The 17,469-nt window shown below is 39.5% G+C and overlaps 1 protein-coding gene across 1 annotated transcript in view; it reads right to left on the reverse strand.

Annotated features, from left to right (window-relative positions):
• The window catches only part of HSPA12B (heat shock protein family A (Hsp70) member 12B), a 72,848-nt gene that overhangs the window by 25,284 nt on the left and 30,095 nt on the right, over nucleotides 1-17,469 (reverse strand). The window contains exons 4-9 of the mRNA XM_063457549.1: nucleotides 13,820-14,006; nucleotides 13,565-13,669; nucleotides 12,912-13,028; nucleotides 11,576-11,747; nucleotides 11,105-11,191; nucleotides 778-882 (exon numbers count right to left, since the gene is read on the reverse strand). Of these exons, the coding sequence (XP_063313619.1) occupies nucleotides 778-882; nucleotides 11,105-11,191; nucleotides 11,576-11,747; nucleotides 12,912-13,028; nucleotides 13,565-13,669; nucleotides 13,820-14,006 (773 nt within the window). The remainder of the gene's footprint in view (nucleotides 1-777; nucleotides 883-11,104; nucleotides 11,192-11,575; nucleotides 11,748-12,911; nucleotides 13,029-13,564; nucleotides 13,670-13,819; nucleotides 14,007-17,469) is intronic.

Here is a 17,469-nt window from a genome sequence, read left to right on the forward strand (position 1 = left end):
CAAAATATAAATAAAATACCGCACTCTAAATAATGTATCAGAAGAAAAATAAAAAAGAAATAATGTAGTATGCAAAAAAAGTAATTTAATAAGATATATATGTGATCAAAAGTTGATATATACACATACAAAAAAAGATTTGATGATCTCAACCATTATTTGAAAATTCATCCGCTTACTGCTCAAACCCTTATTATAAACAATATGTACTAGTAATCAATCCTACGAAATGTGTTGATTAGAAATTACTTGAATAAAGCAGAACCTGCCTCTGAATTCCTATATATACATACACTTCCCTTGGATAATCCCTTGGATAATCCAGAAAATGTCTCAAAATACATATATTTACACACTCACAGCTCTGCATAAAGGTCAGCCCTTAATCAATTCCATGGATAAGAGACTCATATCACCACATATGAAGCTATGCATAGCACACTAACGCTACACAGTCCTGATGGATCCACATCCTTGCAAGGATGTGGATCCATCAGGACTGTGTAGCGTTAGTGTATGTTAGTTGTATGTGTATATATCAATTTTTGATCACATATATATCTTGTTAAATTACTATATTTGCATACTACATTATTTCTTTTTTATTTTTCTTCTGATACATTATTTAGAGTGCGGTATTTTATTTATATTTTGGTATTCTCCTTATTGGATGACGGTTTGCATTTGAGAACCCATCACCCATCCTTGTTACAGGAGCCTAGCTGTCAGAAAGCAGGCAATTGCTGTATGATTAGCAGGCAATTAATAAAACCTGACCTGATGCCTTGTATAGCTCTTTGAGCGTTCCTTGTGGTTGTTCAATCTGATGGACAGTGAGATCAACTGTGCCCCCTCCACAGTCTGCCACAATGTAACGATCACCTAGAGAACAAACAAACAATTGATTACAGAGTATTAATCCCCGGTGGCACATTGACAATACAGTGTAGTAAACGGAAACTGCAGATATATTCATGAAAGACACATATTTTATTTTGTTAAATACACATATTAATTGTTACAATTCAAATAGATTAGATTTTTTTGTTGCAACAAAAACTGGGGGTAACTGGATCCCACCTGCCCCTATAGCCCTGCCTCCACTGTTTGAGAAACTGATATTGTACTGTATGGAATGCAGTCACGTAAGATTGGAGTGTAGGGTTAGAGTCACAGACATGGCATATACCCCACGCACTGCCCTTACATGAAAAAACGTACAGGAAACAGCAGCAGCTGGATTGTAAACCATTTTCTTTGAAGCACAATTCAAGATACAAATTTCTAAATCCTGAATAAATGTAGTAGTAGGGTGGCTACAAGGCTCATAGGTTAAGCATTTGATAGTAGGGTGGTCTTGAATAGGCTCAGAGAGAAAAATAGTGATAGGATGGCGTCCAATAGGCTCACGGTGTAAGCTGATAGTAAGGTGACCTCCAAAGGCTCGCAGGGTGAGCTGGTAGTAAGGTTCCCAGGATAAACTGAAGTAGCACGTTGTGTGATACAGCGATAGTGCTGGCTCTGCCACCTATCAGCCATCATCATAAATGACGATCTCAGCCAATCCAATGCTTTCCTAAGGAGGCCACCCTGGCCACTCAACAATGCATCTCTATGAGGAGCGTTCAGCGCCTCCATGCAGAGCGTGGAGACACTGAACACCAGTGACTGCCAATGGAGGCGTTCTTATGGAGCAATGGAAACAACGCCTTTTCTCTGAAAAGTCAGTGTTTACATTAAAAAGCCTGCAGGGACAGATTATACTCACTAGAACAACTATAATAAGCTGTAATTATTTTGGTGACTATAATGTCCCTTTAATATTATATCCTAGAATTAGTTTCGCACAGCTACCTGAAGATTAAATTACATTGCAAAACATTTAAATCTCACTGTTCAGGCACCCCCTGGCCATCATGGTGAGTAATAGTGGGATAGTACACTTTGCCCTAAAATCATGGACTCATTAAAATAAAGTAAATTTCTTTTTTACACAATAAGTTCTCACATCATACATATCAGCCCTCCGTCTGTGGGAGTGTTATGTATTTTGTTGTCAATGGCCATTCAGTTGTAAGCTTCCAGTGTACTGTTGGCTGAAGGCTGTGAGGTCGTGTATGTATCACAGTATGTTTTTATCCCAGAGGAAGCATTATTTTTAGGTAGCTTCCAAAAACCTAATCTTTCGTCTCCTGTCTCCACCCTGTCAGACCGAGTCCCAGAGAGGCGGACACTGGTGGAAAAGATTCAACAATGAGCTCACTGGGTTTAGAGCCCACATGCACTCCAGTAATAATTTAACTCTATCCAAGTTATTATGCTGACACAGTCTTAGCTGCAATGTGCGTACAGATGTGGATACGCACACTTCTTCCTTTATTTTGGTTTGAAACAGACTGCTCTGCGCCTGGCATTGCAACAAACGGCTTCTTATACGGTACTGTAGGGACATATTAAAACACTTAAAATAGAACCATGACTACAGTGGGAATGAGACCACACAGTGCTGGAGGAATCACAACGTGCAGGAAATGGCTTTACTATAAAAGGCCCACGTATCGGGCCCTACACAAATATTCAAGCCCTACACGGTTCCACATTTTGTGGAGTTAGAACCTGGAATTAAAATTCTATTGGGATCGTTACCATTTCATTATACGCCATAATGTTAAAGGTGCAATATATATTATATAATTTTGAAACATTTTTAAGAACAAGGTGCTATAGAAACTAGTCTGGTCTATTATTCAGTATCAGTCAATCTCCATTTATAAATCAAAATAACTTAACCCCTTACCAGAAACCACATCGTCACCATATGTATTGAGGAAGCTACAACAAAATAAGTACTAATTATATATATATATTGTTGTAGCGGCCTTAATATTTATGGTGACGATGTGGTTTCTGGTGTTTCAACACACTATTGTCTATAACTCACTATTGTAAAGTTTGACATGACATCTGCAGTATTTGCTGGTCACCACATGAGTATTTGCTACGTTGGCTCCGATTTCTGTGAGTTGGAGTGTTACCTCTCATAGTCGGTGGGTACAGTCACCATAAGGACCTTTATCTATGCATTTCGTCTTTGTTTTACCCTTTATATTCTATTTTCCTTATTGGATGCTGTGATCTGGTATTTAATACTTAGGAATTTATATTTGTAAGCTCAGTTCGGTAATATAGGCATCTACTACTGGCGCCGGACTCTGAGGTCAGTCTGCATATTTTTTCGGATTATTTTTTCGGATTATTTTTTCGGACCTCTCTACAGCCCATATAATATATGTGTGATATAATTTCTGCTCTCTGTGGTCAATAGAGTAAGGAGTGTTTAGGAGTTTAGTTTTTTTTGCTTTACAATATGGTTTGCTGTTTGAATCTATATTTTGTTGCAGTCTGTGCTAGGATCTGGCACCTATTCAGCTATGCTTTTCAGTAACATGTTTCCACCTCCGAATAGGGGTTCTTCTCCTTATAGTTTTACCTTTCTCAATGTATTAGTATGCCAGCAGCTTTATTTCTGGTGGTATATAGCTGGATTAATGAAACAATTGAAATATATTCTTTCCTTCCAGTCTCGGCCTATCCAGCCCACCCGGCTTTAGTAATTGTTTTTTAATATGGGCAATCTCTGAGATACTACATGTGCAGCAAGGATCAATGCCCTTCTCTGCACAGGTTGTTGCCATAGTAAACATGGCCTGTTTGGTGTTCAGATACACAGAACGGACTTGGCGTCCGGTTTCCATGGAGATGACCTCCGATGACGTCATGACGCCGGACGTAACGTGATGACGTAATCGGGGTCAACCAATCATCCATTCTGGCTCGAACCAGGTTTTTCTCAGACAGTATCCCTTCACTTATTGGGTAAGTGTATATTGGTGGTGGGTATATATGATTGTCTTTTAAGATGTTATTTTATCCTGATGAAAGTTTGGGTTAGAAACTGAAACGGTGATCTCTTAATTGAAGAAAATAAAAGTTAAGTTTTACTTTTAATACCATTGGAGTCCTGGGAGTGCTATCTATATACTACTTGGTTATATATATATATATATATATGTATTAGGGCCAAAAGGCCTGTAATTGTGGGAGAGGTTTCCGGGCCAATTTAACTCTAACCCACCCTCTTATATTCTGATCTGATCTGGTCATCCCACCATCTCTCCCCCTTTTTAATTATTTACCTTGCTGAGCCCTCTTTTATTTACAGTCCTTCCCGAATGTCGGTTTCGGCACATTATTACTAGTATAACATTGCGGCTTTTATGTTTTCCGACCACAAATATATTTATATTTATACAAAATAAATAAAGGATGGTAGCACTCATTGTCTTTGCAAGAATTAAAAGCTTCTCTTTGTTAATTCATTTCCAGATTCACATTCTGTGTAACTAAATGTATGTCACCCATAATATGAAGATGGAAATGGATTAATTAGTAAAAGTCTTTTATTCTTACAAAGACCGTGAGTGCTACCATCCTTTATTTATTTTGTTTAACATCAGCTTGGTTTAAGCACGCAGCAATTGGTCATTCTAGCAAGAGTGCAAGGATTATTATTATTTTTTTTTTTAAATAAAAACTCAAAATAGATTTACTTATTAATCCTAATTGTTAAAATGCCTCATATGTCCAGGATCTAAACAATTGTTTTAATGGTATAAGGTAAATTTTACAAAGAGTGAATCATTTTTTCAAAGTTCAATGTTTGCAATATTTGGTCTGCTAAAACTATCATTTAAATATCATTCACACAATCTAAAACTGCTCCACAAAGTATAAATGTATAGAACTTAGAACACAGAGTATTTACGGCAGGCTTCTCAGGCTGATACTCGACAGTCTCATGACTATGGCTTCCAGTAACAGCAAGTACACCATGTGTTCACGGCATGAACTGTTCTTAATGAAGGTCCCTTGGCTGGATGAGGATGATAACAATCGCTGTGCACGGCTGTCTCAGAGATTGCTTGTCTTGGTGGACCTCCACATAGCTATTTCAAAACCTCACTAGCATTAAGACAATTCTGGCCAAGCAGCTCGAAGTACAGGGTACAGTACAGGAAGTATTACTTTACTGAGAGGGTAGTGGATGCATGGAATAGCCTTCCAGCTGAAGTGGTAGAGGTTAACACAGTAAAGGAATTTAAGCATGCGTGGGATAGGCATAAGGCTATTCCTAACTATAAGATAAGGCCAGGGACTAATGAAAGTATTTAGAAAACTGGGCAGACTAGATGGGCCGAATGGTTCTTATCTGCCGTCACATTCTATGTCACAAAGTGCATAACGGGTGTTGCTGTGTCACCATTATATGTATTTAAAATATAATGGGTGCGATAGGCACAACCACAGCTCTTCATGGAAAAAGCTGTTCATAAAAACTCAATGACTGGATATGTTGGGCATTAGTCAGAGCAGTAACCAAGAAGTTAAGTAAATTCTGAAGGAGGTGGAGAGATCTGCAGCTGGCATGATGGATTGTATTAACCAGTCAGTCAGTCAAAGCTGGGCCTCATGGCTTTGTGATGAGAAGAAGACCCAGTTTGGAGTTTGCTATAGACCATGCGAGAGACAGAGTCTGATGTATCTGAACTTTCTAACCTTAGTGTAAAACTTCATGTTTACACAACAAGCAAATTTCCCTTTAATCTAGTCAACGTTTATGTCACATTCAAAATATTTTGCTCCTTTATAACACGCTCCTTAGACGTGTTATATTAAGCAAATGGTAAAAAATCCCAATAAAGCCCATTTTCCTCAGACACTGACTGACAGGACATCCTGAGACCAGCAAGCTGATGGCTTCCGATAAACATCAAAACAGCCGTTAGAAAACACAGAAGGGAAGTAGTTAAACTTGCTTTTGCTTGTCCACTCGGTTGCTTCAGCTTGATGGGAATCACAGGAACATTTAGGAAAATTGGGATTCTCTATAAAGATCAAATCTAAACTCTAATCATGGTGCAACCAGCAGGAACATTCCATTGATTCCTATGGTGATTGCTCCACAATCAGTCCCAGGATCGCTTCTTATAGATAACCTCAGTGTGTGGTTCTGCGGAGCATTTACTTGATATGAAAGCCTAGTTCTATCGAGGGGAAAATTGTACTCATTCATTGGGTGCTAAGTGACCTATTTGATTTTGTCAATGACTATAACCAGAAATAACTTGAAATTGCCTGTAAAGTTAAAGGATCACAAAACCTGTGACATTCGATTATTTCCAATCGCAGGGCCAGATCCCTGCCTGCAGTTACAATGCTCCTATGTATATGGCATTTCTCAAGGCTCAGTCTTTCCACAGTGAGTAGAGGGGACACTTTACCAACTGCTTACTGAACGTATCTTACTGCTTACCAAATGTATCTCACTGCTTACTGAACGTATCTCACTGCTTACTGAACGTATCTTACTGCTTACCAAATGTATCTCACTGCTTACTGAACGTATCTCACTGCTTACTGAACGTATCTTACTGCTTACCAAATGTATCTCACTGCTTACTGAACGTATCTCACTGCTTACTGAATGTTTCTCACTGCTTACCAAATGTATCTCACTGCTTACTGAATGTATCTCACTGCTTACTGAATGTATCTCACTGCTTACTGAATGTATCTCACTGCTTACTGAATGTATCTCACTGCTTATTGAATGTATCTCACTGCTTACTGAATGTATCTCACTGAATGTATCTCACTGCTTACTGAATGTATCTCACTGCTTACTGAATGTATCTCACTGCTTACTGAATGTATCTCACTGCTTACTGAATGTATCTCACTGCTTACTGAATGTATCTCACTGAACGTATCTCACTGCTTACTGAATGTATCTCACTGCTTACTGAATGTATCTCACTGCTTACTGAATGTATCTCACTGAATGTATCTCACTGCTTACTGAATGTATCTCACTGCTTACTGAATGTATCTCACTGCTTACTGAATGTATCTCACTGCTTACTGAATGTATCTCACTGAATGTATCTCACTGCTTACTGAATGTATCTCACTGCTTACTGAATGTATCTCACTGCTTACTGAATGTATCTCACTGCTTACTGAATGTATCTCACTGCTTACTGAATGTATCTCACTGCTTACTGAATGTATCTCACTGCTTACTGAATGTATCTTACTGAACGTATCTCACTGCTTACTGAATGTATCTCACTGCTTACTGAATGTATCTCACTGAATGTATCTCACTGCTTACTGAATGTATCTCACTGCTTACTGAATGTATCTCACTGCTTACTGAATGTATCTCACTGAATGTATCTCACTGCTTACTGAATGTATCTCACTGCTTACTGAATGTATCTCACTGCTTACTGAATGTATCTCACTGCTTACTGAATGTATCTCACTGCTTACTGAATGTATCTCACTGAATGTATCTCACTGCTTACTGAATGTATCTCACTGCTTACGGAATGTATCTCACTGCTTACTGAATGTATCTCACTGAATGTATCTCACTGCTTACTGAATGTATCTCACTGCTTACTGAATGTATCTCACTGCTTACTGAATGTATCTCACTGAATGTATCTCACTGCTTACTGAATGTATCTCACTGCTTACTGAATGTATCTCACTGCTTACTGAACGTATCTCACTGCTTACTGAATGTATCTCACTGCTTACTGAATGTATCTCACTGCTTACTGAATGTATCTCACTGCTTACTGAATGTATCTTACTGAACGTATCTCACTGCTTACTGAATGTATCTCACTGCTTACTGAATGTATCTCACTGCTCACCGAATGTATCTCACTGCTTACTGAATGTATCTCACTGCTTACTGAATGTATCTCACTGCTTACTGAATGTATCTCACTGCTTACTGAATGTATCTCACTGAATGTATCTCACTGCTTACTGAATGTATCTCACTGCTTACTGAATGTATCTCACTGCTTACTGAATGTATCTCACTGCTTACTGAATGTATCTCACTGAATGTATCTCACTGCTTACTGAATGTATCTCACTGAATGCATCTCACTGAATGTATCTCACTGCTTACTGAATGTACCTCTCAGAATGTATCTCATTGCTTACTGAATGTATCTCACTGCTTACTGAATGTATCTCACTGCTTACAGAATGTATCTCACTGCTTACCGAATGTTTCTCACTGCTTACTGAATGTATCTCACTGCTTACTGAATGTATCTCACTGCTTACTGAATGTATCTCACTGCTTACTGAATGTATCTCACTGCTTACTGAATGTATCTCACTGCTTACTGAATGTATCTCACTGCTTACTGAATGTATCTCACTGAATGTATCTCACTGCTTACTGAATGTATCTCACTGCTTACTGAATGTATCTCACTGCTTACTGAATGTATCTCACTGCTTACTGAATGTATCTCACTGCTTACTGAATGTATCTCACTGAATGTATCTCACTGCTTACTGAATGTATCTCACTGCTTACTGAATGTATCTCACTGCTTACTGAATGTATCTCACTGCTTACTGAATGTATCTCACTGCTTACTGAATGTATCTCACTGAATGTATCTCACTGCTTACTGAATGTATCTCACTGCTTACGGAATGTATCTCACTGCTTACTGAATGTATCTCACTGAATGTATCTCACTGCTTACTGAATGTATCTCACTGCTTACTGAATGTATCTCACTGCTTACTGAATGTATCTCACTGCTTACTGAATGTATCTCACTGCTTACTGAATGTATCTCACTGCTTACTGAATGTATCTCACTGCTTACTGAATGTATCTTACTGAACGTATCTCACTGCTTACTGAATGTATCTCACTGCTTACTGAATGTATCTCACTGCTCACCGAATGTATCTCACTGCTTACTGAATGTATCTCACTGCTTACTGAATGTATCTCACTGCTTACTGAATGTATCTCACTGCTTACTGAATGTATCTCACTGCTTACTGAATGTATCTCACTGAATGTATCTCACTGCTTACTGAATGTATCTCACTGCTTACTGAATGTATCTCACTGCTTACTGAATGTATCTCACTGCTTACTGAATGTATCTCACTGAATGTATCTCACTGCTTACTGAATGTATCTCACTGAATGCATCTCACTGAATGTATCTCACTGCTTACTGAATGTACCTCTCAGAATGTATCTCATTGCTTACTGAATGTATCTCACTGCTTACTGAATGTATCTCACTGCTTACAGAATGTATCTCACTGCTTACCGAATGTTTCTCACTGCTTACTGAATGTATCTCACTGCTTACTGAATGTATCTCACTGCTTACTGAATGTATCTCACTGCTTACTGAATGTATCTCACTGCTTACTGAATGTATCTCACTGCTTATTGAATGTATCTCACTGAATGTATCTCACTGCGTACTGAATGTATCTCACTGAATGTATCTCACTGCTTACTGAATGTATCTCACTGCTTACTGAATGTATCTCACTGAATGTATCTCACTGCTTACTGAATGTATCTCACTGCTTACTGAATGTATCTCACTGAATGTATCTCACTGCTTACTGAATGTATCTCACTGCTTACTGAATGTATCTCACTGAATGCATCTCACTGAATGTATCTCACTGCTTACTGAATGTACCTCTCAGAATGTATCTCACTGAATGTATCTCACTGCTTACAGAATGTATCTCACTGCTTACCGAATGTTTCTCACTGCTTACTGAATGTATCTCACTGCTTACTGAATGTATCTCACTGAATGTCTCATTGCTTACTGAATGTATCTCACTGCTTACTGAATGTATCTCATTGCTTACTGAATGTATCTCACTGCTTACTGAATGTATCTCACTGCTTACTGAATGTATCTCACTGCTTACTGAATGTATCTCACTGCTTACTGAATGTATCTCACTGAATGCATCTCACTGAATGTATCTCACTGCTTACTGAATGTACCTCTCAGAATGTATCTCATTGCTTACTGAATGTATCTCACTGCTTACTGAATGTATCTCACTGCTTACTGAATGTATCTCATTGCTTACTGAATGTATCTCATTGCTTACTGAATGTATCTCACTGCTTACAGAATGTATCTCACTGCTTACTGAATGTATCTCACTGCTTACTGAATGTATCTCACTGCTTACTGAATGTATCTCATTGCTTACAGAATGTATCTCACTGCTTACCAAATGTTTCTCACTGCTTACTGAATGTATCTCACTGCTTACTGAATGTATCTCACTGCTTACTGAATGTATCTCACTGCTTACTGAATGTATCTCACTGAATGTATCTCATTGCTTACCAAATGTTTCTCACTGCTCACCGAATGTATCTCACTGCTTACTGAATGTATCTCACTGCTTACCGAATGTATCTCATTGCTTACTGAATGTATCTCATTGCTTACTGAATGTATCTCACTGCTTACCGAATGTATCTCACTGCTTACCGAATGTATCTCACTGCTTACCGAATGTATCTCACTGCTTACCGAATGTATCTCACTGCTTACTGAATGTATCTCACTGCTTACCGAATGTATCTCACTGCTCACCGAATGTATCTCACTGCTTACTGAATGTATCTCACTGCTTACTGAATGTATCTCATTGCTTACTGAATGTATCTCATTGCTTACTGAATGTATCTCACTGCTTACCGAATGTATCTCACTGCTCACCGAATGTATCTCACTGCTTACTGAATGTATCTCACTGCTCACCGAATGTATCTCACTGCTTACTGAATGTATCTCACTGCTTACCGAATGTATCTCACTGCTTACCGAATGTATCTCACTGCTTACTGAATGTATCTCACTGCTCACCGAATGTATCTCACTGCTTACTGAATGTATCTCACTGCTTACCGAATGTATCTCATTGCTTACTGAATGTATCTCATTGCTTACTGAATGTATCTCATTGCTTACTGAATGTATATCACTGCTTACCGAATGTATCTCACTGCTCACCGAATGTATCTCACTGCTTACTGAATGTATCTCACTGCTTACTGAATGTATCTCACTGCTTACTGAACGTATCTCACTGCTTACTGAACGTATCTCATGGCTTACTGAATGTTAGGACATGTAATAACCCTTACCTGCCTGCATTTCAGACCAAAGTTCCCCCATTCCTGTCTCCACTAGAAACGTCCTGCTGTGTCTGGATCGACGGAGTTGCTCTCTTGCTGGAAATAAAGCAGGAAGGCCCGTATGATTCAATCAGTCTATAAGCCCACAGGTTGCCGCCAATTAGACTAGGAAACATTACAAGTTTCTCCAGAGCTCTCATTGACACAGAATCTTTAATTTTTTTCAACAAAATGATCTATTATAAACGTCTAATTATGAGAACATTTAAAGTATTTTAAAAAGAGTCGTTTTCTGTGTGATGGAAAATAAACTCTAGTAAGTTATATGGGGATGGGTTAGTTATGTTTTGCCAGACACCTTTTTTTTTGTTACAAGCAAACGACCGCTACTACAGCCTCTCCCATGAATTCAAATATTCAAACACGGTATACGGGCTATACCATGGCGGCAGCCTGCCATCCTTCATTCCTTGCGTTTACCTTGCCTGAAGCTGGAGTCGATGCTTCGATCAGAGGGGAATCCATTGAAGAAAGCCTTTGAGCTCAGATCGATGAGCTGGTGCAGGCGCAGTTTGCGACAATATATGGAGGCTGCTTCTGGTTCCAGGGCAATCAGCAGCTGGTCTGGATTTTCAGGAGATACTAAACCAGCCTGCATATAAAATAGAAAGAGAGAAATCCATACTCTAAATCACGATAATTGTATCAGTGGAACCAGAGGGAATACCATTAACCTTCATCTATGTCCCGACGTATAAATGTTATGATTGGGGGCCTTGCCTCATGCCCCTCCTAGAGTTTTGCTGTCATTGTGGGTGCATCAATTATGGCCTCTTATTCAGAATTTGCCTAAGGCCTCACCAGCTGTAAAGACCCCTCCTACCACATGTAAATTCCTAATAGAAGTACAAACCAGGAGTCAACGGAGATCCTGCGAGACCGAAGGCCTGTAGGCATGTATTGCACATTGTGAGAATAAAATGCCCGTTTTCCATCAGCTGTTACTGGTGAGATACGAGAAGATATATTGGAAGAAGCTGCTTGTAGTTTCACCTTTTGCAAAATTATACAAAAATTCTACGTGCGATTCAGTCAATTAATTTCAATAAAATTCCAGTACAGCTTTTATATGCTTTTTATATAAAGCATGGATGTTTTCTTTATATGCTTTTTATAGGAAGCATGGCTGTTTGTCTTTACAATATAAGGCTACACTGCTTTGATGACACCGGAATGACTGATATAATTCATTCCATTGGTTTCCAATGATACAGGCTTATTGAGAGAGACACACTCACAGACATACACAGCCCTCTCACGGGATACAAACACAGATGTACACTCACAGATACAAACTCATGGGTACATACAGTGCGATAAAGCCAGTGCAGGAACAGCCACTTCAATGCATTATCAGGGTTCAGAGAAGAAATAATTTGAGAACCTTGTCTAGCTTGGTTACACAATAGGTGAAGCCGTACCAAGCAAGAAGATTGATTTTCTGCTCTGTAGAGTTTGCCCATTTATTCTTGATTGCTCCATGATTCTGACATAGTTGGTCTGTTTAGGTCTAATGATTGTGTGTTTATATGTAAAATGTGATGTCCTGCATTCATTTGAATCCGCCCAGAGCTCTATCAGCAATCTTAGTCAACATTTTGTCTCATTTGATACAGATGTTTTTATAAGGTTTCTAACGAAACATGTACACTGTCTATTTTTGCTTTATCTGCATCCTACAGGCTAAATAAATTCTTATGTTTTTACCAAGTTCTGGAGTTCCTACATTTGGGTTATTTTCATGTATAGTCCTTACCAAGTAGGCGGCTTCTCTCATGAACTGCTTGGCCGGTTGCTTCCAGATTGCTGGCACAGTGATAACCCATCGGATTCCTTCATTCTCATTCAGGGAGGGACATTGGTCTTTAAGTTCCTTTTCAAAGCACAAATATATTACACAGTTAGGACATATTTCTCTCTGATTATCATGGTTTTGCAAAACAATTGCAAGTCCCCAGGTATTCACCCATGGTGAACAGGGAAAGAATGTCCTACACAGCTGGAACAAAATAGTTTCCCATACATTTTGCAGAAAATGGAAACAAACAATTAACTTGGGACCTTTTTTGATCAGTCCACTTACATTATTAACTGTAAATTGTGTTTAACTGATAAAATGCAAATTAATGTTGATATTCGTTTATTTGCATTTTATGTCAATCCTTTGTCACCAATCCAGATAATGTAAAGTGAACAAACATATTTTTTAGAAAAATGTGTAAATTCTCGTAATATTATCAGTAAAAGTACTTTACTTCTATTGGCCAAGTAAGAATGGACCAACGGATCAGCATCCAGATCTATACTAAATACACTGTACGATGGATCAGAGAATAAAATTGTGAAGAACTCATCGCAAACCACTCTTGCCCTCCATTAACTACTCGTTAGATGGGATCATACACTGACCTTTACAGCATGTTCCTTGAAAAATCTAAGAGCATGAGCAAATACCATCAACGCTTGGACTTTCTTTCCATTTACTGCCTCCAGTTCAGTTTTCATAGTAAGGTCCTACAACAAAAACAAACAAGGACAAAGCATTGATGGAACCAGTATATTATGGCCATTCAGTTGTGTGAACTGAATGAAATAACTATCTATGAATGCCACTCTTAGCATGATGAGAAGAAAGCTTTAGAGGATAGAGCAAAATTTACTTACGCTGGTGCTGTGTATTTTCATCTTAAATTTTTCAAAGTAGAGCCAGTCTCTGGCTTCCTCCGGGTCTAGATCGTGGTAGTAGTCCCTGGCTGTGTATCCAAAGCTGTGGAAAGCTTTGTCGGGTGTCAGCAGCAAACTGGTTGGTGTTTTCTGGTTGGCGACACCAGGATCTCCTCCTTCCCACTTCCTGATATGGGAATAGCACAGTTAGAACCTATATCAATGGGTTCTAGTGATGTGATCCAGAGCAATGTTTTGTAAACCTGTCCTATAGATCAGTGGTCCCCATCCCAGTCCTCATGGACCAACAACAGTCCAGGATTTATGTATTTTCCTTTTTTTATTCAAATGGAGATACTAACAAAACCTAAACTGTTGGTGGTCCACGAGGACTGGGGTGGGGACCCAACTGCGTACCTCCCAACATTTCATATGGACAAAGAAGGACACTTTAATTTTAGGGATGTAAGTATGGGTGGTGGCAGAGGCGGGGCTGTTCTGAGTGTGAGAAGGGTGGGGCCTGGGATTTTAGGTGAATTACTAGTAACTTCTACAACTAAAATGTAATTTAGAACAACAACAATGCATTTAACACAGACTGGTTTCTTGATATGTTTATTGTAGCTTAGAAACACATTTCTGGTAGTATCATTGCTGTGGGGCTCTGTTATACACTCAGGCACATTACTGGGAGTATTATTGCTGTGGGGCTCTGTTATACACTCAGACACATTACTAGGAGTATTATTGCTGTGGGGCTCTGTTATACACTCAGACACATTACTGGGAGTATTATTGCTGTGGAACTGTTATACCCTCAGACACATTACTGGGAGTATTATTACTGTGGAGCTCTGTTATACACTCAGTCACATTACTGGGAGTATTATTGCTGTGGAACTGTTATACCCTCAGACACATAAATAATATGGAGCTCGCTAATAATTATAGTTAACTCTCTATAGCTTGCTTAAAAAGAAAATAGAAATGAATACTGTGTCCATGACCTTCACAAATCAAAACTACGCTTTTCAATGTTTAAAAAGTGACTGAATAATAAAGTAGCAGAACAACATGGCCTCTGTTTTTTCTTTCCTTTGTTGTGTAATTACATTTTATTTAACCCCTTAAGGACCAAACTTCTGGAATAAAAGGGAATCATGACATGTCACACATGCCATGTGTCCTTAAAGGGTTAAAAAAAAAAAAAAAAAAAGAGGTTTTTCTTTTGTTTTTAAATTTGGCTAAAGAAGAACAGGCCTGTAATACACAGACAGGGTGAAAGTATGCTACCACTTATATATAATTACATTAATTCCGAGAACAATTTCATTCAAAGCATATGCACCAGTCATCATGCCAGACTGAACCCCAAAACAAATAATACAAATATGCTTTAATTAGAACTGGATGGAAAATGGAGATTGAAAAAAATCTATGTGATCAGACAATACTGAGCTACCGAAAGAAAACAAATTCATTTATGTGTCTGCTCGTTTTATGCTTTTTGTGCAAAATTGCTTCTTATTGGCGAATGAAACAATGGCAACAAATGGTCCCAGAGAGGTAATAATAAGAGGTCCAGCCCGGTTGTGATCCGATCTGTAGGTATCTTGACCTGTAAGTGGGGGCTTTCGTTAAGCTAAATGCATTGTCTATGTTGATGTGAATAGATTGTTCCCTGCTGGTTACTGAGCCTCTCCAACCTCTAGCAGCATGTCACCGGGAGAATACATCCTGTGCATCTCTGCAGGGAATACAATATATTGGATCAAACACCTTCCTAAACTATAAACTACAGTGAACCTACGCAGCAACAAATTGTATCCTATACAAATGATACAAAAATCAATGACTGATCAGAGGAGATCAGGAAACGGCAATGCCTGCTATAGGACCAGCTATTACACTACGACTATTGGCATCCTCGGAAGCATTATGAGGACCAGTTGCTGGACTGATGCTCATAGTATTTGTTTTACTCCAGTATTAGAGCCAACTGGTGTTGAATCACAGCACCAAAACTGAACACCAAGATTGTGGTGAACAAGATCTCTCTACCCATTGCTGTACTTATAACCAGCTGGTTTTGGACTCTAAATTCCACCATTGAAGAAGTAGCTGGATTTGATGGAAGTTGTAATAACAGATGTTAACTCGTTCTGATGTATGTATATGTAGCGGAATGCCGTAAGCCTGTCCTATAACATGCCTGTGTGATTGTATTCGGTATATTTTTCCTGTGTTAATTTTCCTATTCGTATGTTTTCTGTGTGAATTGTATGCTATTCGGTAGTTTCCATCCGTACCATATGCATATGGAAACTACCGAACGGAGGGACCACCCCAGAGAGAAGTGTGTTAGCAAATAAGGTTCACATATTTCCTAAACCGCAAGTTAACAAGCTCGTTAGGATTGTATCTGGGTGGCCGCCATTCGGCATGCGTACACGTGGCGGCGGCCATCTTACGCATGAAAATCTCAGCGGTGTTTGGTCGTCGAGTGTCTGGAACTCAAATCGGACACTCAAACAACCGAACACCGCTGAGACCTCCAGAGCTCTGTAACTACCGAACGGAGAGTCCTAACGAATCCCCATTCGGTAGAAACAAAGTACCGAATGAGGGAACCAATATCTAGGCGGATGGAAGTATGGATGGCAATTGTAAGAGTATGTTTTAACTGCCGAACGGAGACCGACCGCAGGGCCCAATCTTATGGAACCCTTTTCGGATACCAACTCGTGTGCGGTCGGTCAAACTTCACCTTCCCGTAACTACCGAACCACTGGTCCGATCTGGGTGAATTTTGGATATAATAGTCACCCAGATCAGGGCTACCTAGCGGTACCCTAATATTAATGTTATGTGATGGTTTAGGGGTACATCCAGGTTTGGGGTAAATTACTGTGCAAGTTAAGGGGATTATGACTCACTCTGAGGGGAGGAGAGGTGTGGGAGGTAACAAGCACTGTATTGGTTACTGTCCTAATTAATGTGAATCCCTCCCTTGCATGGGAGCAGGCTTTATAAGAAACCCTGGAATAAACGATTGTTAGTTCTACTCCTGAAACTGTGTGTCGTCCAGTTATTGGGAGTGCTGTGGGGATATTGCTGTACCTTTTTACCTGCTGGAAACTCTGCTGTGGATTTACTAATGACTTGTTCCTGAGCCTCCCTGGGATCTTAAGTGGAGAATAGCTGCGAGAAATCAGCTCTCCGCTACAGTATAGCATGACAAACTAATAGACAGGCCTGCAATGTTCTGCGCCTGCTTTGGACAGGACAGCCCAGATTTCAGTGTTCTCTCCCGTTTCAGCTCACGCTGTGCGGCGGGCACTTGGCGCATGCAGAGATCACCCCTTTTATCCCGGCATGATTGCTGGGAGATATGCACCTCAGCAGTGGCAGAAATAACGTAGAAAGGGCCCTGGTGCGAGTCTTTTGGGCCCCCCTGCCATAATGGTGGCCAAAAGGTAGAACCCCATCTGTCATACAAGGGTTTGCAGTGTGTTTTGTGTGAGTGCAGGGGGTGTAAGGTGTATATAAGGGGGTAAAGAGTGTCTAATGTGTATATATGAGTTATAGAGTGTGTTTGTGTGTGAGAACAGGGAGTGTGATGCGTGTATATAAGGGGGGATATAGAGTGT

This window comes from Pelobates fuscus, chromosome 6 (genome assembly GCF_036172605.1).
Source record: "Pelobates fuscus isolate aPelFus1 chromosome 6, aPelFus1.pri, whole genome shotgun sequence".
NCBI classification, from domain to species: Eukaryota; Metazoa; Chordata; class Amphibia; order Anura; family Pelobatidae; genus Pelobates; species Pelobates fuscus.